This window comes from Rana temporaria, chromosome 13 (genome assembly GCF_905171775.1).
Source record: "Rana temporaria chromosome 13, aRanTem1.1, whole genome shotgun sequence".
Taxonomy (NCBI): domain Eukaryota; kingdom Metazoa; phylum Chordata; class Amphibia; order Anura; family Ranidae; genus Rana; species Rana temporaria.
The window spans coordinates 13,283,282-13,306,076 of NC_053501.1; the positions used below are offsets into that span (position 1 = coordinate 13,283,282).

The 22,795-nt window shown below is 46.1% G+C and overlaps 1 protein-coding gene across 2 annotated transcripts in view; it reads right to left on the bottom strand.

Moving 5' to 3' along the window:
• Positions 1–255: 255 nt before the first annotated feature.
• The window catches only part of C13H14orf132 (chromosome 13 C14orf132 homolog), a 55,438-nt gene continuing 32,898 nt past the window's right edge, over positions 256–22,795 (bottom strand). Inside the window, exons 1-2 of one of the 2 annotated variants that reach the window (XM_040332617.1) lie at positions 12,986–13,164; positions 256–3,724 (exon numbers count right to left, since the gene is read on the bottom strand). In XM_040332617.1, the coding sequence (XP_040188551.1) occupies positions 3,497–3,724; positions 12,986–13,051 (294 nt within the window). In that variant the 5' untranslated portion in view covers positions 13,052–13,164 and the 3' untranslated portion in view covers positions 256–3,496. Of the gene's footprint in view, positions 3,725–12,985; positions 13,165–22,795 lie in introns of those variants that run through there. The other variant, XM_040332618.1, reaches the window with a different exon arrangement.

Sequence of the window (22,795 nt, forward strand, 5' to 3'; positions counted from 1 at the left end):
ATGTGTGTGTGTTTTGTTACAAATGTGTTTTTTTTAATCAAATTTTTATATGTACACAAAATCTTGGCTTACTTTTAGTTTCCTACAATGCCCAGCACAGAAGCCTCTGAATGGGCGCATAAGGATCAACAAGGGAGCTTTTCTTTTCAAATCTCAGAATTCAGCTTTTAACGTAACGGAGGTGCTGACTGTACTGTCTGGTACAGAAGACTGGATCGTAACTCTGGCTAAACACAAAAGTCGTGTATTTGGCAGGTGGGTCAGTTGAAAAAAAATCTGTTGAATAAAGAGTTCAATAGCTCAAGGTGAATTTTACACACCAAGGTAAATGACTCCTTGCAATGGCTCATCCATTATTAGAGGGGTCATTGAGATATATATATAATATTAGATATAAAAAGATTTTTAAAGAATAGACATAACAAAAAATAAATAAATACATTTAACTTAAACCCGTTTTCCTTTAGTGCCGTCACCTTATGTTTCTCTGGCGGGTCCCCTTTCTGTACTTGGCCTATGCGGGCCCCATATCCATCTTTACATCTTGGCTTTGCATTCCTGCCACTCCCTCCAGCCACAGGGAGTGGAGAGAAATACCCAATACTTGCAAGCATGGGAAGCATGTGACTCCCTCCCATTCAGACCATCTCATAGTCCCGGTGCTTGCCCATTGGTTGCTGAAGCTGTTGTTATCACATGGGGTCAGAGTTCACATAAGGCGATTTTAAAAGGTTTATTAAAAGGTAGGTCAATAGAATCATTTGAGAAGGGTGGCAGTTGTGTCAATCTGTTGATTTGACTTGCATCGCCAAAGCACAGGTCCACTTTAAGACGTTTACAGAAACTGGGAGACTGGTTGTACCCAAGTTGATCGATCAACATTCTACATTCAACCTGCCCATTAACAGTTAAAATCTTAGCTGGTCTTGCTGAACCGGCTGAGATTCTAACCATGTATGGATAGCCTTAGTCTTCTCCTTGCTCCAGGAGGCCAAATGGAGTGGCGGGGGATGAAAAGGAAGGCCGGTAGAAGCATCTGAGAAGGGTGGCAGTTGAGTCAATCTGTTGATTTGACTTGCATGACCAAAGCACAAGTCCACTTTAAGACGGTTACAGAAACCAGAAGCTGGTTGTACCCAAGTTAATCGTTCGACTTTCCCATTACCGGTTCAAATCTCAGCCGGTTCCTGCTAAACCGGCTGAGATTCTAACTATGTATGGATGTCCTTAGTCTTCTCTTTGCTCCAGAAGGCCAAATGGAGTGGCAGGGGATGAAAAGGAAGGCAGGTAGAAGCATCTGAGAAGGGTGACAGTTGTGTCAATCTGTTGATCTGACTTGCATGGCCAAAGCACAGGTCCACTTTAAGACGGTTACAGAAACCGGGAGGCTGGTTGTACCCAAGTTGATCGATCACCTTGCTACATTCAACTTGCCCATTACCGATTCAAATCTTAGCCGGTTCCTGCTGATCCGGGTAAGATTTGAACCATGTATGGATGTCCTTAGTCCTTTACTTGCTGCAGGAGGCCAAATGGAGTGGCGGGGGATGGAAAGGAAGGCCGTTAGAAGCATCTGAGAAGGGTGGAAGTTGAGTCAATCTGTTGATTTGACTTGAATGGCCAAAGCACAAGTCCACTTTAAGACGGTTACAGAAACCAGAAGCTGGTTGTACCCAAGTTAATCGTTCAACTTGCCCATTACCGGTTCAAATCTTAGCCGGTTTCTGCTGAACCGGCTGAGATTCTAACTATGCATGGATGGCCTTAGTCTTCTCTTTGCTCCAGGAGGCCAAATGGAGTGGCGGGGGATGAAAAGGAAGGCCGGTAGAAGCATCTGAGAAGGGTGGCAGTTGTGTCAATCTGTTGACCTGACTTGCATGGCCAAAGCACAGGTCCACTTTAAGACGGTTACAGAAACCAGAAGCTGGTTGTACCCAAGTTAATCGTTCAACTTGCCCATTACCGGTTCAAATCTTAGCCGGTTTCTGCTAAACCGGCTGAGATTCTAACTATGTATGGATGTCCTTAGTCTTCTCTTTGCTGCAGGAGGCCAAATGGAGTGGCGGGGGATGAAAAGGAAGGCCGGTAGAAGCATCTGAGAAGGGTGGCAGTTGAGTCAATCTGTTGATTTGACTTGCATGGCCAAAGCACAGGTCCACTTTAAGAGGGTTACAGAAACTGGGTGGCTGGTTGTACCCAAGTTGATCGATCAACATTCTACATTCAGCCTGCCCATTAACGGTTCGAATCTTAGCCGGTTTCTGCTAAACCAACTGAGATTCTAACTATGTATGGATGTCCTTAGTCCTTTACTTGCTGCAGGAGGCCAAATGGAGTGGCGGGGGATCAAAAGGAACGTCAATAGAAGCATCTGAGAAGGGTGGCAGTTTAATACAGTTACAGAAACTGGGAGGCTGGTTGTACCCAAGTCGATCGTTCAAAATTCTACATTCAACCTGCCCATTAACAGTTGAAATCTTAGCTGGTTCTTGCTGAACCGGCTGAGATTCTAACTATGTATGGATGTCCTTAGTCTTCTCTTTGCTCCAGGAGGCCAAATGGAGTGGCGGGGGATGAAAAGGAAGGCCGGTAGAAGCATCTGAGAAGGGTGGCAGTTGAGTCAATCTGTTGATTTGACTTGCATGGCCAAAGCACAGGTCCACTTTAGGATGGTTACAGAAACTGGGTGGCTGGTTGTACCCAAGTTGATCGATCAACATTCTACATTCAGCCTGCCCATTAACGGTTCGAATTTTAGCTGGTTCCTGCTGAACCGGCTGAGATTTGAACCATTTGTGGACGGCCTTGCTCCTGGAGGCCAAACGGAGTGGCAGGGGATCAAAAAGTAGGTCGGTAGAAGCATCTGAGAAGGGTGGCAGTTGAGTCAATCCGTTAATTTGACTTGCATGGTCCACTTTAAGACGGTTTCAGAAATAAGTAAAGATTCAGCGAGTTTCTAAACCACTTGTCAGTTGCAAGTGGTGATAAGTGACTGGAGATCTGGAGAAAAATGCCCAATAACATAAAAAAAAAAAAAGGAAAGTTTGCAAATATGTTGAGAGTTGCAGATCTTTCATTAATAAGGCCATTAAGACTGCCATCGATTTTTATTTATTTTTTTCCCGCCACGCATAAGTTGTCAGCTGGCTCCTTCAGGGTATTTCTTTTCCATCTTCCAGACCATCAGTATTAGAGCCGTAATACAACCAGAATGAAGGCGGCCGCCGTTTCTTCCGATGTTTCCATGTAAATTACAGCAGCTTTTTCCATCTCTGTAGGCAAGGAAGCGCCCGGTTACCCCCCCTGGGCTCCGCAGAGTGTGACCACCGCGCGCTTTAGATTATTTACACTTCACAATGAACCGTCGTTCCCGAGCGTTAAATGTTTCATGATCATTTTTCTTTTTTAGGTCTGACAGGGTTTAAATAATGAACGCGGTATGTACATAAATAAAAAATAATGTTTGTCTCTTGGAGCGTCTGGCATTCTCGTCTTCTTAGAAAGTGAAGGCGTAGACAACGCCGACCACAACAATGTTCCCGATGGTGGCGATGATGGCGATCCATAGCAAGATGGCGTCGTTGGAGGAGCGGGAGGGTTCTTCGGGGGGGCTCTGGGCGATGATGGAGGCAGCGTGGACGTTGGCGGAAGAGTTAAATAAGGAATACTCTGTTTCGAATTCCTCGTTGGGTGAATCCATGAAGGCCCCTCCCATTACGGGGAGCTGTAAGAAGAAACAGAAAAGTCAGTTAAAACTTTTTAGGAAAAAAAAAAGCATATTCAACCCTATACATGTTTTCTACAGATTATTCATATAAAGTGGAAATGAACTGTGCCCCAAAAAAAGTTTGGCAAAGGGCCACCCGGGGGCCCTGGGGACCTCTGGGCCCTTTAATAACAAATAAGAAAATATATATAAAAATAAATAAATATGTTTTATAAAGAAAAAAAAAGGGGGGGGTTGCCATCTGGACCCCTGGGGACCTCCAGGCCCCTTACAGGTGTACTGCCTGTACCCCCCTGATGGCGGCCCTGGTTATAGTGGCAAAGGGTGTGCCAACTCAATATTGAACTCTACGGACTTAGACTGGGATGCCATTAAAGTTCATGTTACTTATTCTCTCTGGAGAAGAGACGCTTGAGAGGGGATATGATTTCAATGTACAAATACCGTACTGGTGACCCCACAATAGGGAGAGAACTTTTTCGTGGAAGGGAGTTAACAAGACACGTGGCCACTCATTAAAATGAGAAGAAAAGAGGTTTAACCTTAAACTACGCAGAGGGTTATTTACTGTAAGAACGGCAAGGATGTGGAATTCCCGTCTCAGCGGGACATCGATAGTTAAACTATTAGATAATCACCTAAACGACTACAACATACAGGGATATACAATGTAATACTGACATATCATCACACACATAGGTTGGACTTGATGGACTTGTGTCTTTTTTTCAACCTCACCTACTATGTAACTATATGTGTGTGTAAAGGCAGGCATCCCAATACTTTTGGTACTATAGAGTACATAGCCTCCGCCCTTTGCCCCTCCCCAGCCCCCACCTTGAAACTGTCTCTGCAGCACATTACGGTATTGGCAGCATGAGTGGCACTGTCTCTGCAGGCAGCACATGCGTTATGCATGTGCTACCTGCAGACAGTGGCACCCATGCCATGATTCCACCAATGCCACATTAACTGCAGAAAGTGCCACCCATGCCGTAAGGTGCTGAAGACAGTGCCACCCATGACGCTAATGCCATAACGCATGTGTTGCCTGCCAACAGTACCACCCATGCTGATGTTGCCAATGCCATATTGTGCTGCAGACAGTGCCACCCATGCCGTAATGTGCTGCAGACAGTGCCATCCATGACGCTAATGCCATAACGCATGTGCTGTCTGCCAACAGTACCACCCATGCTGCCAATGCCATATTGTGCTGCAGACAGTGCCACCCATGCCGCCAATGCATGGGTGGCACTGTCTCTGCAGGCAGCACATGCGCTATGGCATTAGCATCATGGGGGCACTGTCTGCAGCACAATACGGCATTGTCGGCATGCCATATACAGTGGAACCAAGGTTAACGAGCAACGCGGTTAATGAGCGTTTTGAAAGACGAGCAACTTTTTTTTTAAAAACCTGACTCGGTTTGTGAGAGTTGTCTCGCAAAACGAGCAGGATTCAAGCCAATGGGGTGTACAGTACTGCAGTTGGCCAGAGGTGCGGGGGGGGGGGTGCGCCGGTGACACTCGGAATGGTTCGGAGCCGGAAATACTCTCGAAACACATGGAAATACTCCTAGTTTCTGAGTGTTTCCATACCTTTCTGAGGGTTTCCAAGTTCCAGAGTATTTCCGAGGCTCTCCGATGCCCCCTCCACCTCTGGCCACATGCGGTATTGCATGCAATAGAAGTCAATGCGGAACGAATTATCTTTGTTTCCATTGACTTCTATTGGGAAACTCGCTTTGATATGCGAGTGCTTTGGATTGCAAGCATTCTCCTGAAGCGGATTATGCTCGTAATCTGAGGTTCCACTGTACAATGTTTGGGGGTTCTGAGTTATTTTCTAGCCAAAAAATGATGATTTTTTACATTTAGGAGAGAAGTGCCGGAATCGGCCCGTTATAGAAGTGGTTAAGCACCACACTCAAACCAGTAAGGTCAAATTTTACTGGGAAAATGATTAGCTCCTCTAGTGATACATTTTTTGCTTAAGTCGTCAATTTTTTTGGAGCGTTGATATTTAAAGTGCGCTGTCAGTGTTTCACGCCACCTAACCGCGCTCCACGCAAAACCGTTTTCGCTGGTCTTGTCTGATGTGCTAATAATCGCCTCTCTGCTGGAGGATATTAATTTTTCATCGCACCGCTAACAGCTAACCACCGGCACAGATAAATCACTGGAATATGACAGCCAATGCCGCGACCCAACGCACTCCTTCCTTACACAACTCATTTGCATACGGTTTTAATTAGAGAAGAAAATATAACAAGAACCGCATGAAGTATAAAATCCTCCACATATCATAAATACTGTATAGATATAGTTTAGAAAAGGATACGATTTACGAGAAGGGTTCAGTTTCCAATCGATGAATAATTGAAGGCTTAGAAAAAAGCAGTCTCTTCAGAGTGAATCCGCAATGTAGGATTGGAAACTGACAGAAATATAGGAAACAAAGTTACAAAAAGGAAATTATACATGGTGCTGCTGGCTACTGGAAGTGATGCTATTAGAAGGCATGGGATAAGTTATATCTTAGAGACCTGTTTATTAGGGATGAGTTGAATTGCCCCGAGTTGGGTTAGAGTAGGGTTCAGGGAACTTCAAACCCAATTGATATCAATAGGAGCCGAATCTGTCATATAAAAAATTACCTCTTTTCTGGACTAAAAGGCAAATGGTTGGCACTATTCCTCCCACTGACACCAATGATGGGACACTATTAATGGTACACTATTCCTCCCACTGATACCAATAACGGGACACTATTCCTCACACTGATAACAATAATGGGGCACTATGCCTCTTACTGATATCTATGATGGGACACTATTCCTTCCACTGACACCAATGATGGGACACGATTCCTTCCACTAACACCATCGATGGGACACTATTCCTCCCACTGATAGCAATGGTGGGACACTATTCCTCCCTCTGACACCAATGATGGGACACTATTCCTCCCACTGACACCAATGGTGGGACACTATTCCTCCCTCTGACACCGATGATGGGACATTGTTCCTTCCACTGATACCAAGGATGGGACACTATTCCTCCCACTGATAACAATGATGGGACACTATTCTTTCCACTGACACCACTGATGGGACACTATTCCTTCCACTGATACCAAGGATGGGGCACCATTCCTCCCACTGACACCAAAGAAAGATATTATTCTTCCCACTAATACCAATGATGAGGCGCTATTCCTCCTCCTACTGGGCATTATGTAATTCATTTTTACCTCTACTAACCACCAAGTCTAAGGTGTTTTCTACCGCCACTAGCTACAATCCAGTCCTCCTTTAGTCTAAAGGACAGTTAGGCCCCTTTCACACTGGGGCGAGAGGTGCGTTGGCGGTATAGCGCCGCTAAAAATAGCGGCGCCATACTGTCGGAAATTGCCGCGGGATTCGGCCGCTAGGGGTGCGGTATTAACCCCCACTAACGGCCTAAAAAGGGTTAATGCCGCCCCCAATGTGCCTCTGCAGAGGCGCATTGCGGGCGGTATTACCGCGGTTTCCCATTGTTTTAAATGGGAAGGAGCGGGGGAAGGAGCGGTATACACACCGCTCCTCTCACCGCTCCAAAGATGCTGCTTGCAGGAGATTTTTTTCTCTCAGCGCATCGCCTTTTTTTCTCTCCCGCCTGCGCAAGCCCTCGGTCTTTGACATTGAGAATGCAGTGCAGGAGTTTTTCAGGCGGTATTATTAGCCTAAACTCCTCAGTGTGAAAGGGGCCTAACTGGCCCCTTCGCTAAGAAAATTTGGAGGCCCCTGACCTATAGCAAAGTCCCAGGGCAGACAACTCGTATACTCTGTGCAGCAGGGGTAAAAAAGAGCAACAATCACTGAGATATTAGGTCTGTACTGCCCAAGACTTGAATGTCTCCCTAAATCCCTAATATTTACTTTACATGCGTTTTGGTCTTCCCTACTGCAGTCCACAGTAGGGAAAGACCAAAACGCATGTAAAGTAAATAGTGAGATTTATTAAAAGCATAAGTCAAACAATAAAACAAGCCAGCAAACAACCACGGTGACACACAATAATAATTCTCTAAACCAAACGTGAATACAGGAGTAAGATATAATCATAAATATAATCAAGCCAGGGTCATACACGAGAGATCAATCAGATAGAACAGGGAGGAGCAGGACGGGAAAGGGAGAGGACAACAGGAGAAAGGTATAAGTCTGCAAGACAGGGGTCCAGGTATGGATGCAGGGTTCAGGAACACAGGACACGTACAGTATTCAGGAATACAGGTCAGGGCTCAAGGAAAATTCCAAGGCAAGTGTGTGAGCATCTGACGGGTATGTGTACACACCTCCTGCAATCAGTCTCAGATGATGCCTGATTGCATGAGATGATATCGGCTCCAGACTGCCGCTGGTGGACACCAGTACTGCGGCCCAAAGATCTGACAGCGCCACCAACAGGTGAAACTTTATCTGACAGACTTGGTGCTGAGCCCAGCTGGGACCTCAAAGACCAGACAGGACCTTCAGCAGGACAGACAGAAAGGTCTGGCAGCCCTTTTGGCTGGGAACCTCTCCTCCAGGGAAAAGAACCCTGCTCTCTGGGGTTCCAGACTATTTATGCACTCCCCAACCATCATCTGGGCACACCTCCCCAGGGATTGGCTGGAGCTGCATAAATATTTGGGCTGCTCGTTTGGCTCTCCCACCCACTATGTTCTGGAAATCTCCAGAAAACAGGGGGGGAAGCAGTCAGACTTGCAGACTGCAGAACCCAGAGAAGCCCAGAACAATCACACACACATTGCTCTGCGGATTACAGGAGAGCCACAGAACTAAATTGGCCAAACCGGCCACGTGCGATCACGCGCACAAGCACCAGTGCAGGGATTTGTGTGTGTAAACGCACAAATCCCTGTGCTATCAGAGGAGAGGAGAAATGTCGTTTGTTCCTAGTATGTAGGAACGGCGATATGTCTCTCTTCCCCATACAGTTAGAACACACTGAGGGAACACACATTTAACCCCTTGATCACCCCCTAGTGTTAACCCCTTCCCTGCCAGTGTCATTTACACAAAAATCAGTTCCTTTTTTATAGCACTGATCGTTATATAAATGTCAATGGTCCCAAAGATGTGTCCAATCTGTCTGTCGCAATACTGCTAAAAATTGGAGATCACCGTCATTACTAGTAAAAAATAATAATAATAATGAAAATACTATAAAATCTTTCCCATAGTTTGTAGACACTATAACTTTGGCATGAAACAATCAATATACACTTATTGAGATTTTTATTTTACCAAAAATAAGTAGAAGAAAATATATTGGCCTAAACTGATATGTTTTGTAAAAACAGTTTTGGGCGTATTTATTAAAGCAAAAAGTAAAACATTTATTTTTTTCAAAATGCATGCTCTATTTTTGTGTATAGCGCAAAAAAATTAAAAACTACCAGTTAAAGTGACGCAGTGCCAAATTGTAAAAAGTGCTCTGGTCAGGAAGGGGGTAAAACCTACAAGAGAAGCACTCTACAAGTTGAGATACATGAAGACTCTGAAGAGTGGCTAACTGTATAGAATGCATTAGGTGAAAAACATTGAAGGTTTACAACCCCTTTAATGACATTCCAGTCTTATAGCTGGATTCACAAAGAGTTACGCCGGCGTATCAGTAGATACGCCGTCGTAACTTCGGAATCTAAGCCGTCGTACATTTAAGTGTATTCTCAAACTGAAATACACTTAAACCTAGCTAAGATACCACGGCCTGCGTCGTCGTATCTTAGCTGTCTAGTTCCGCCAGCCGCTAGGGGTGTGAACGCTGATTTACGCCTAGAATGCGTAAATCAGCGAGATACGCCGATTCACGAACGTACGCTTGCCCGTCGCAGTAAACATACGCCGTTTACGTAAGGAGTTTTCCGGCGTAAAGTTAGTCGAACAAATAGCTGGCCTAGTCAATGTTAAGTATGGCCGTCGTTCCCGCGTCCAAATTTGAAAATTTTACCTTGTTTGCGCAAGTCGTCCGTGAATGGGGCTGGACGTAATTTACGTTCACGTCGAAACCAATACATCCTTGCGGTGTACTTTGGAGCAATGCACACTGGGATATGTCCACAGACGGAGCATGCGCCGTTCGTAAAAAAAACGTCAATCACGTCGGGTCACGAGTCATTTACATAAAACACGCCCCCCTCATCCTCATTTGAATAAGGTGCGCTTACGCCGGCCCATTCACGTTATGCCGCTGTAACTTAGGAGGCAAGTGCTTTGTGAATACAGCACTTGCCTCTCTGACTTACGGAGGAGTAGCGTATATGCGATACGCTACGCCGCTTCAAAAGTAAGCCAGGCTATCTGAATCTGGCTATTAGTCCGTAGGGTTCAATATTGGGTTGGCCCACCCTTTGCAACTATAACAGCTTCAACTCTTCTATCGGGTTGAGATCAGCACTCTGTGAAGGCCAGTCAAGTTCCTCCACCCAAAACTCGCTCATCCATGTCTTTATGGACCTTGCTTTGTGCACTGGTCCAAATCATTTGGTGGAGGGGGGATTATGGTGTGGGATTGTTTTTCAGGGGTTGGGTTTGGCCCCTTAGTTCCAGTGAAGGGAACTCTTAAGGTGTGAGCCTACCAAGACATTTTGGGAATGGCCCCTTCCTGTTCCAACATGACTGCACACCAGAGCACAAGGTCAATAAAGACATGGATGAGCGAGTTTGGGGTGAAGGAACTTGACTGGCCTGCACAGAGTCCTGACCTCAACCCGATAGAACGCCCTTGGGATAAATTAGAGTTGACCTTCTCATCCGACATATGTGACCAATCATGCAATCCCATGGATGCGTCTGTGTTTGGTGGTTGCCAGGAGAACGGTACTTGCCTGACTGCATTGTGCCAAGTGTAAAGTTTGGTGGAGGGGGATTATGGTGTGGGGGGAGGGGGGATTATGGTGTGGGGTTGTTTTTCAGGGGTTGGATTTGGCCCCTTAGTTCCAGTAAAAGGGAACTCTTAAGGTGTCAGCATACCAAGACATTTTGGACAATTTCATGCTCCCAACTTTGTGGGAACAGTTTGGGGATGTCCCCTTCTTGTTCCAACATGACTGCACAGAGTCCTGACCTCAACCCAACAGAACACATTTATAATGAATTAAATCGCCGACTGTGAGCCAGGCCTTTTTGTCCAACATCAGTGCCTGACCTCACAAATGCTCTTCTGGAAGAATGATCAAACATTCCCATAGACACACTCCTAAACCTTGTGGACGGCCTTCCCAGAAGAGTTGAAGCTGTTAGAGCTGCAAAGGGCGGGGCCAACTAAATATTGAACCCTACGGACTAAGACTGGGATGCCATTAAAGGGGCTGTAAAGGTTTGTTTTCTATTTTCTAAATATGTTCCTTTAAGCAAGTGCATTGTTGGTTCACGGCCAGGAATCCCGTCTGTTTGAAAACCATCAGTTTTCCCAACGGGATTCCTGCCAATCTTGCCTTGAAAAGCCATGTATACACACGGCCACACAAAAGACCCGCCGTTCTTTTGAATGGCAAGAACGCGGTGACGTCAAAGACTACGACGAGCCGGCTAAATTACGTTCTATGCTACCGCGCATGCGTCGAATTGTTATTGTTTATTTCCCCTTCAGGTAAGCATACAGACGACCGGTTTTCTCGGCAGGAAACGCTCTGCCGGGAATCCCGACGGGAAAAGAGAGAGCAGGTTTTCTATTTTATTTTCGGCAGTTTTCCTGTTGGGGAAAACTGCTAGGGAGCATACACACGGCCGGGATTCCCGGCCAAAAGCTCTCCTGGCAGTTCTTCTGCCGGGAAAACCGGTCCGAGGCTTTACCTTTTCCTTCAATTTCCCTTTTAAATGTTTTTTTTTTCTTTGTCTGAATATCTCACTTCCTGTTCCTCCTTAGTAAGCTGTTCTGGCTGACTAGCCCCCAGCCAGAACATGGGGGCAAGCTTACCGAGGAGGAACAGAAAGTGAGAAATTCAGACAAAGAAAGAAAAACATTTAGGGCCAGATCCACGTAGCGTGGCGCATTGTTCTGTCCGGCGTAGCGTATCTCTGATACACTACGCCACCGTAACTAACAGCGTATTTTCCTTATCCTGAAAGAATTTGCGCCGTAAGTTACGGCGGCGTAGTGTAACTTTGTCGGCGTAAGGGCGCGCAATTCAAATGGATGAGATGGGGGCATGTTTTATGTCAATACGTCTTGACCCAACGTAAATTACGTTTTTTTTGAACGGCGCATGCGCCGTCTGTGGGGGTATCCCAGTGCGCATGCTCGAAATTAACCCGCAACAAGGCAATGCTTACGACGTGAACGTCATTCTACGCAAAGCCCTATTCGCGAACGACTTACGCAAACGACGTAAAATTTTCAAAATTCGACGCGGGAACGACGTCCATACTTAACATTGAGTACGCCTCATATAGTAACTTTACGCCGAAAAAAGCCTTACGGAAACAACGTAAAAAAATGCGCCGGCCGGACGTACGTTTGTGGATTCGCGTATCTAGCTAATTTGCATACTCGACGCGGAAATCGACGGAAACGCCACCTAGCGGCCAACGTAAATATGCACCTTAGATCCGACGGCGTACTAAGACGTACGTCAGTCGGATCTAGCCCAGCTTCAGGCGTATCTTGTTTTTTGGATACAAAACAAAGATACGCCGGAGCAAACTAGAAGTTACGCGGCATATCAATAGATACGCCAGCGTAACTTCTTTGTGGATCTGCCCCTTAGAAGGGAAATGGAAGGAAAAGGTAAGTGAACCAACAATGCACTAGCTTAAAGGAATATATTTAGAAAATAAAAAACAAACCTTTGCAAATCCCTTTAAAGTTCATGTGCGTGTAAAGGCAGGCGTCCCAATACTTTTGGTAATATAGTGTGTATGTATATATATATATATAAAATGTCTGATAGCACTATAAGCCCTTCCACGAATAGCACATTATGGAAATAGTTCATCATTCCCTGTAAAAGGTTGATTATATAAATGCGTGCAATAAATGTATATTTCTCTCCTCCAGTAATCCGGTGTGGGAGTCTAGCTCTCGGAGCCCCCCGGAGCGCGCACTCATAGATCCTCGGCGGCGGCGGAGGCCGATAATAACGTCTGGTACATCCCTCCTAATTAGCCGAGCCGGCTTCCAATGTATCTGGAGCACTCAGGCTGCAATCTCGCCTCCCAATCACATTGAATAACGCCACCACCTCGTACGTGACCCATTGTACCTCTGTATTATCCTGATTGAATCTCCGGCGGGGGCGCAGCGTGAGATGGTTGGATGATTGTATCATTTTTGCTTTTTTTTTTATCTTCTTTTCTCCTGAGGACAAAACCAGAAACCAGAGAGAGAGAGAGAGAGAGCAGCTCCTCCACTAATAATCTGCAGATTATTAATTTACAGCTCTCCGAGGCGAACGCACCCGATTCACGTGGAGTGGGGGCGGCTTTTTCTAAAAGGGACAGACAACAAAAATGCTGCAGCTGTGCTAAAGTCTGAAGATCTGTACGTGAAGTCCAGCCTTAAAGTGGCTCTAACCTCGGAAGGATATTTTTCATGTTATGTGAATGCATGCTAAGTAACACTTTCAGATACCGTATTTCCCGGCGTATAAGATGACTGGGCGTATAAGACGACCCCCTAATTTTCCAGCTAAAATGTTGGTTTTGGGATATACTCGCCATATAAGATGACCCCCTTCCTACTAGTTATGCCTCGCCTCACTGTGCCATTACATGCCAGACTGTGCCACCATTACATGCCAGACTGTGCCACTACATGCCTCACTGTGCCTTTACATGCCAGACTGTGCCACCATTACATGCCAGACTGTGCCACCATTACATGCCAGACTGTGCCACTACATGCCTCACTGTGCCATTACATGCCAGACTGTGCCACCATTACATGCCAGACTGTGCCACCATTACATGCCAGACTATGCCACCATTACATGCCTCACTGTGCCACCATTACATGCCAGACTGTGCCACCATTACATGCCAGACTGTGCCACCATTACATGCCAGACTGTGCCATTACATGCCAGACTGTGCCACCACTACATGCCTCACTGTGCCACTACATGCCAGACTGTGCCACCATTACATGCCAGACTGTGCCATTACATTCCAGACTGTGCCACCATTACATGCCAGACTGTGCCACCACATGCCTCACTGTGCCATCACATGCCAGACTCACTGTGCCCCATTACATGCCTCACTGTGTCATTGCATGTCTTGACGATCCCTTACCTTATCCTAAGACATGCAGTATCTGTCAGACCTGCGGCCGTCCATTTTTTCAAAAGCCGCGCCTCCTCCTTCTGCTGTTCTGTGATAGGCGGAACACTGAACACAGTGTCTCCTGGGAAGCCGAGTGTTCCGCCTATCACGGAAGAGCAGAAGGTGGAGGCGCGGCTTTTGAAAAATGGACGGTCGCGGTCTGCATGTTACCGGCGTATAAGACGACCCCCGACTTTTAAGAATAATTTTTACGCCGGAAAATACGGTATTTATTACCTATCACAGAGAGGTACACTTTGGCCTAAATTTATGAATATAATTATTTTTTTCTTGGATATATTTTAAAGCAGGAAGTAGAGATATCTGGGTTATTTTCAACATTTTTGGTATTTTTGTATTTATATAATAAAAACTAAAAATCTCAGTGGTGATCAAATACCACCAAAATAAAGCTCTATTTATGTGGAAAAAAAAAGGCATGACAGCGCAATTACCAGTTAAAGTAGCGCAGTGCTGAATAGCAAACAATGGCCTGGTCATGAAGGGGGTAAAACCTTCCTGAGGTCAAGAGGTTATTAGTAGCCACATCCAATCAGCCATAAGATCCTCCCATCACATCAGAGATCCTCCATTACATCAGAGATCCTCCATCATATCAGAGGTCCTCCATTACATCAGAGATCCTCCATCATATCAGAGGTCCTCCATTACTTCAGAGGTCCCCCATCATGTCAGAGACCCCCCCCCCCATCACATCAGAGGTCCTACATCACATCAGAGGTCATCCCATCACATCAGAGGTCCCCCATCACATCAGAGGTCATCCCATCACATCAGAGGTCATCCCATCACATCAGAGGTCCTACATCACATCAGAGGTCCCCCATCACATCAGAGGTCATCCCATCACATCAGAGATCCTCCCCATCACATCAGAGGTCCTACATCACATCAGAGGTCATCCCATCACATCAGAGGTCCTACATCACATCAGAGGTCCTACATCACATCAGAGGTTCCCCCATCACATCAGATGTCATTCCATCACATCAGAAGTCCCGCCATCACATCAGAGGTTCCCCAATCACATCAGAGGTCCTCCCATCACATCAGAGGTCCTACATCACATCAGAGGTCCTCCCATCACATCAGAGGTCCCCCATCACATCAGATGTCATTCCATCACATCAGAAGTCCCGCCATCACATCAGAGGTTCCCCAATCACATCAGAGGTCCTCCCATCACATCAAAGGTCCTCCCATCACATCAGAGGTTCCCCAATCACATCAGAGGTCCTCCCATCACATCAAAGGTCCTCCCATCACATCAGAGGTTCCCCAATCACATCAGAGGTCCCCCATCACATCAGAGGTCCCCCCGTCACATCAGAGGTTCCCCATCACAGCAGAGGAGACCCTATTAAATCAGAGGTCTTCCCATCACATCAGAGCTCCTCCCATCACATCAGAGGTCCCACATTACATCAGAGGTCCTCCCATCACATCAGAGTCTCCCCATCACATCAGAGGCACCCCATCACAACAGAGATCCTCCATTACATCAGAGGTCCTTCATCATATCAGAGTTCCCATCAATATCTGTATTTAATGACTACAACGTTACCATCTGATAAAAACTATATTTTCATTGTACACGTTATAATAATAATATCATATATAAAAAAGAGAGGTCTCCCATCACATCAAAGGTTCTCTCATCACATTAGAGGTCCTTCTATCACATCAGAGTCCCTCCATCACATCGGAGGTCCTCCATAACATCAGAGGTCCTGCCATCACATCAGAGGTCCCCCATTACATCAGAGGCCCTCCATCACATCAGAGGTCCTCCATCACATCAGAGGTCCCACCATCACATCAGAGGTCCCCCCATTACATCAGAGGTCCTCCATCACATCAGAAATCCTTCCATCACATCAGAGGTTCCATCAATATTTGTATGTATTGACTACAAAGTTACCATCTAATTAAAAAATATATTTTTATGGTACATGTTATAAAAATAGTAGATATTGGGTGCCAGACCCAGAGGTCTTCCCATCACATCAGAGATCTTCCATCACATCAGAGGTTCTCTCATTACATCAGAGGTCCTCCATCATATCAGAGGTCCTCCCATCACATCAGAGGTTCTCCCATCACATCAGAGGTCCCTTTATCACTTCAGAGGTCCTTCCATCACATCATAGGCCATTCCATCACATCAGAGGACCCCTCATTACATCAGAGGTTCTCCAATCACATCAGAGGTCCCCCATTACATCAGAGATTCTCCCATCACATCAGAGGTCCCCCGTTACATCAGAGGTCCTCTCATCACATCAGAGGTTCTCCCATCACATCAGAGGTCATTCATCATGTCAAACTATGACATATATACTGAAATTTGTATTTATTTATTTATTTATTTTATACTAGTAAAGGCTAGTACTAGTACCAGTGACTTATAGCGGGACTGTGATAGTATGGCGGGAAATCTGACACTAACTGACAATTTTGGGAATCCATCATCGAAAAATGGAAAGAGTATGGCACAACTGCAAACCTACCAAGACATGGCCGTCCACCTAAACTGACCGGCCGGGCAAGGAGAGCATTCATCAGAGAAGCAGCCAAGAGGTCCATGGTAACTCTGAAGGAGCTGCAGAGATCCACAGCTCAGGTGGGAGAATCTGTCCACAGGACAACTATTAGTTGTGCCACAAATCTGCCCTTTATGGAAGAGTGACAAGAAGAAAGATATTGGTGAAAGAAAGTCATAAGAAGTCCAGTTTGCAGTTTGTGAGAAGCCATGTGGGGGAGGGGACACAGCAAACATGTGGAAGAAGGTGCTCTGGTCAGATGAGACCAAAATTTAACATTTCTGCCTAAAAGACAAACGCTATTTGTGGGGGGAAACTAACACTGCACATCACCCTGAACACGCCATCCCCACTGTGAAACATGGCGGTGGCAGCATCATGTGGTGGGGATGCTTTTCTATAGCAGGGAAGGGAAGCTGGTCAGAGTTGATGGGGAAATGGATGGAGACAAATACAGGGAAATCTTAGAAGAAAATTTGGGGCGGAGGTTCACCTTCCAGCAGGACAACGACCCTAAACATGCAGCCAGAGATACAATGGAATGGTTTAGATCAGGAGTGTCAAACTCAATTTCATGGTGGGCCGCATCAGCATTATGATTGTCTTCAAAAGGGCCGTTTGTATCTGTAAGATTAGATGTCCAGCGCATCCCCTCCCCTTACATTAGATGTCAAGAACTACCCCACCATCAGAAGTTGAGTCCCCCACTCTCCCTTACATCACAGTGCACCCCCCTTTCCTTATGCTGCTGCTGGGAAGAAGCTGGATGCATTACTTGAAAGCAGAAAGTAGGAGTCTGAAGGAGGACCAGAGGAGGGCTGGAGCTCTCCTGCAGCTGCACGAGAGGTGTGAGGGCCACATGAAATGGCATGAAGGGCTGGATTCAGCCTGCGGGCCTTGTGTTTGACACCTGTGGTTTAGATCAAAGCATATTCATGTGTTAGAATGGCCCAGTCACAGTCCAGACCTAAATCACATTGAGAATCTGTGGCAAGACCTGAAAATTGCTGATCACAGACGCTCTCCATCCAATCTGACAGAGCTTGAGATATTTTACAAAGAAGAAGAATGGGCAGAAATGTCCCTCTCTAGATGTGCAAAGCTGGTAGAGACATCCCCAGAAAGTCTTGTAGCTGTAATTGCAGAGAAAGGGGGTTCTACAAAGTATTGACTCCGGGGGGTGCCATACAAATGTACCCCCCACACTTTTCACATATTTATTTGTGCCATTTATCATTTTCCTTCCACTTCACAATTATGGGCCACTTTGTGTCGGTCTATCACATAAAATCCCAATAAAATACATTTACGTTTTTGGTTGTAAGATGACAAAATGTGAAAAATTTCAAGGGGTATGAATACTTTTTGAAAGCACTGTACATGATCCAGTATTTCCAGGTAGGGCCCCCCGGCTGTGCTGTCATTCACTACAGCTCAAGCCGATCAGTGGGTCCCGGCCAAGGATTTCTGTCCGGGACCTGCTTACTGCCTGAGCAAATGACAGAAGGGAGCTCTGTGTTGGTAAACTACACAGAGCTCTCTACAGACAGCAGTGATGCGGCTGGTTTTTGTTTTGTTTTTCTACCCTGCAAAGCAGAATAAAAGCAACACATACTACAAACTTTACATTTGTTAGGAACACAATTAACCCTTTCATCGCCCCTGATGTTAACTTCCCAGCCAGTGTCATTAGTACAGTGACAGTGTAAAGTTTTATCCATATTAATGTCAGTTCCCACCCATTACCAGTTAGTGTCAAAGGGCCAGATCCTCAAAAGGGATACTCCGTCGTATCCCTGTTTCTATCTATGGAACTGATCCACAGAATCAGTTTTCCATAGTTAGGCAGAAGATCCGGCATGTGTAAGGGACTTACACTGTCGGATCTTAGGATGCAGTACCGCTTCCGCCGCTGGGGGCATTTTGCGTCGAAATGCAGCTTCGGGTATGCAAATTAGCACTTACGGAGATCCACAAAGCTTTTCAGCTTCGTTTTTTCTCCGTAAGTTTTAAGTTGCATGTGTAAAATTAGGGCTGCTTTTACAAAGTGTAAACTGTTTACACCTTGTAAAAGTAGACCCTTCTTACCCGCGACGCTGTAATTTTTTTTTTAAATTTTTTTTTTTTCCCGCCGTATCTTTTTTTTTTGTCGACGCACCTTTTTTTTACCCGGCGCGATTCACAAAGCTCGGCGTAACGTAAAACCGCGCTATGCACGTCGGGAAAATGACGTCGTGAGCATGTGCAGTACGTCCGGCGCGGGAGCGCGCCTAATTTAAATGGGACTCGCCCCATGAAAATAGGAACGCCTTGCGCCGGACGGATTTAAGTTACACAGCCGAAAATTTCTAGGTAAGTGCTTTGTGGATCGGGCACTTAGGTAGAAATTTTGCGGCAGTGTAACTTAAATCAGAATATTTAAGTTACGGCGGCTCTTTGTGGATCTGGCCCAAAGTTTCCGCCGCACTATCACTGTTCCGATATAAGTCCCTGATTGCCACCATTACTAGAATTGAAAAAAAAAAATCCCAGTATATACTCTATGTAGATGATATACGTTTTGTACAAACCAATCAATTTACACTTATTGGAGGAGATTCACAAAGAGATACGACGGCGTATCTCCTGATACGCCGTCGTATCTCTGAGATCCGACGGTCGGATCTATGCGACTGATTCATAAGAATCAGTTACGCATAGATCTCCCTTAGTTCCGACATGTGTAAGTGACTTACACTGTCGGATCTTAGGCTGCAATCTTCCGCTGGCCGCTAGGTGGCGTTTCGTGTTTTACTCGCGACGAATATGCAAATGAGGAGATACGCCGATTCAGAAACAAACGCCCGCCGCTTTTTTTTTACGTTGTTTGCGTTCGGCTTTTTCCGGCGGATAGTTATCCCTGCTATATGAGGGGTAGCTAATGTTAAGTATGGCCGTCGTTCCCGCGCCGAAATTTTAATTTTTACGTTGTTTGCGTAAGTCGGTCGCGAATACGGATGGACGTAATTTACGTTCACAACGAAACCAATGACGTCCTAGCGACGTCATTGGGAGCAATGCATGCTGGGAAATTTAGCCGGCGGCGCATGCGCATTTAAATCGGCGCTGGGACGCGCCTGATTTAAATACTACACTCCCCCTAGCTGCGGAATTTGAATTCCGCCGGGGGATTTACGATCCGCCGATGCAAGTTTCGAGGTAAGTGCTTTGTGAATACTGCACTAGCCTCTCAAAATTGCGCCGGCAAAATTTGGGTACAGCGCTGCATGACCACACAATTACCAGTTAAAGTAGCGCAGTGCTGAATAAAATGGCCTGGTCATAAAGGGGGTAAAATCTTCCCAAACGTAGGTGGTTAAGGCTCGGTGTACACCTTTGTGTTGTTTTTTTTTTGGTGCTTTTTGCTTTTTGTAGAAAAACCACAGTCCATTTAACATGGTTTCCTATGGGACACGTTCACTTCCATGCTTTTTTCAGCTGCTGCATTTTTTAACAGGATCAAGGACTTTATTAAACACAAAACGGTGCATTTTTGGTTCAACCGACTTCAACGGAGAAGCTGCAGAAAAGCCTGTGGAGCAATTCTGCCACAATCAATCTTGCTGCGATTTAAAATTTGCATTTTTTTAACCCCTCCACGTCCACGCTATAGCCCAATGATGGCTAAATCGCGGACCTACTTTGCCAGGACGCCGTCATATGACGTCCGCCCCTTTGCACGCTCCACGCGCGCCTGGCACGCTTTGTGATCACTGAGTCAATGAGACTCGAGCTGATCACACCTAACGAGGATATACGTCGGCAAAATGGCACGGCTGCGCAAAGCAAGGTACCTGCGCCCGCCGCGTACTCTATGAGCGTGCCCACGGGTCCCATGGCTGCTGGGCTCTGATGAAGTGGTCCTCGAAACGCGTCAGCCGGCAGTGACACACCTCTATCCCCCCTATTCTGGAGTGTGGTTCGAGGGGTATCTACCACGTTATTGATGACAAGCCTACTATGTTATTTCTCTTGTGAGTAGTTTTCCATTATCATTTTATTTTATTAAATTGTCAACGGTAACACACTAGGCTGGTGCGCCTTTCTTTCTCTTCTTTTTGTCCACGGGTCCCATGGACTCGATATCCGCCAGGTGCCCGCGATCGTCTCACGGAGAGGCAGAGATGCAAACAAGGCATCTCCCTGTTCTGCCTAGCAACATGACAGACATCTACTGCTCCCTGTCATCGGGAGGAGTGATTTCTGTCATATCAGTGGTAGCCCATCCCCCCACAGTTTGAATCACTCCCTAAGACACACTTAACCCCTTTATCGTTCCCTAGTGTTTAACCCCTTCCCTGCCAGTGTCATTTACACAGTAATAAGTGCATTTTAATAGCATTGATCGTTGTATAAATGACACTGGGCCATATTCTCAGTGAAGTTACGATGGAGTATCTCAGGATACTCCATCGTATCTCCCTTTTTTGGCCCGTGTATCTATGCGACTGATTCTTAGAATCATTTTCGCATAGATACACTTAAGATCCGCCATCTGTAAGTCACTTACACTGGCGGATCTTAAATGCAATGACGCCGGCCGCCTCTAGATGGCATTTACGTGAAGGACTCATTTGCGTATGCAAATGATCCTTCTACGCCGATTCCCGAACGAGTTCGCGTCGCGTAACCGTCGCTAACGTCGTTTGCGTAAGCGGAAACTTACTCCTGCTATATGAGGAGTACGTTTCCGCAAGTCCCCCGTAGGCCATGTTACGGATGGCGTCGGGTCCGCGTCGTGTTTTTTCGTCGGGTACGTCGTTTCCGTAAGTCGTTCTTGAATACGACTTTACGTCAATGACGCACACGTCGGCGTCATTGACGTTTTCCGCCGAGAACTGGAGCATGCACACTGGGCTTTTTGAAGCCCGGCGCATGCGCAGTTCATTAGAATCGGGGGCGCGCTTAATTTGAATAGAAGCCGCCCCCTTGAAGATACGCGTGGCTACGCCGGGGCATTTACACTCCGCTGTCCCAACTTATGGAGCAAGTGTTTGGGGAATACAGCACTTGCTCCTGTAAGTTGGGACAGCGGAGTGTAAGTGCCTTAAGCGCAGCCCGCGGATTTTTAGAGAGAATATGGGCCACTGGTCCCAAAATAGTGTCAAAAGTGTCCGATGTGTCCACCATAATGTCGCAGTCGCGATAAAAATCGCAGATCGCCGCCATCACTAATAAAACTATTCCCTATTTTGTAGACGCTATGGCCCAGATTCTCAAAGGGCTTACGATGGCGCAACGCCATGTACGCCGTCGTAAGTCCTAATCTGGGCCGTCGTATCTATGCGACTGATTCTTAGAATCAGTTACGCATAGATATCCATTAGATCCGACAGGCGTAAGGCTCTTACGCTGTCGGATCTTATATGCAGATTTTTTTTGTCCGCTAGGTGTCGCCTCCGTCGTTTTCCCAGTCTAGTATGCAAATTAGCTAGATACGCGAATTCCCGAACGTACGCGCGGCCGACGCAGTAAAGTTACGACGTTTACGTAAGGCTTGTCCCGGCGTAAAGTTGCCCCTGGGTATATGAGGCGCAATCAATGCTAAGTATGGCCATCGTTCCCGCGTCGAAATTTAAAAATTTACGTCGTTTGCGTAAGTCGTCCGTGAATGGGGCTGGATGCCATTTACATCGTTTGCGTAAGTCGTCCATGAATGGGGCTGGACGCCATTTACATTCACGTCAAAACCAATGACGTCCTTGCGACGTCATTTGGAGCAATGCACCCTGGGATATTTTACAGACGGCGCATGCACAGTACGTTCGGCGCAGGAACGCGCTTAATTTAAATACTACAGGCCCCCTTCCCGCCTAATTTGAATTAGGCGGGCTTGCGCCGGGTGATTTACGCTACGCCGCCACAACTTTACACGCAAGTGCTTTGTGAATAAAGCACTTGCCTGTAAAACTTGCGGCGGCGTAACGTAAATGAGATACGTTACGTCCGCACAGTTTTGCGAGATTCTACGAGAATCTGGGCCTATAACTTTTGCGCAAACCAATCAATATACGCTTATTGAGATTTTTTTTCACCAAAATTATGTAGAAGAATTCGTATGGGCCTAAACTGAGGAAATATTTTTTTATATATATATTTTGGGGATATTTATTATAGCAAAAAGTAAAAAAATATTGCTTTTTTTAT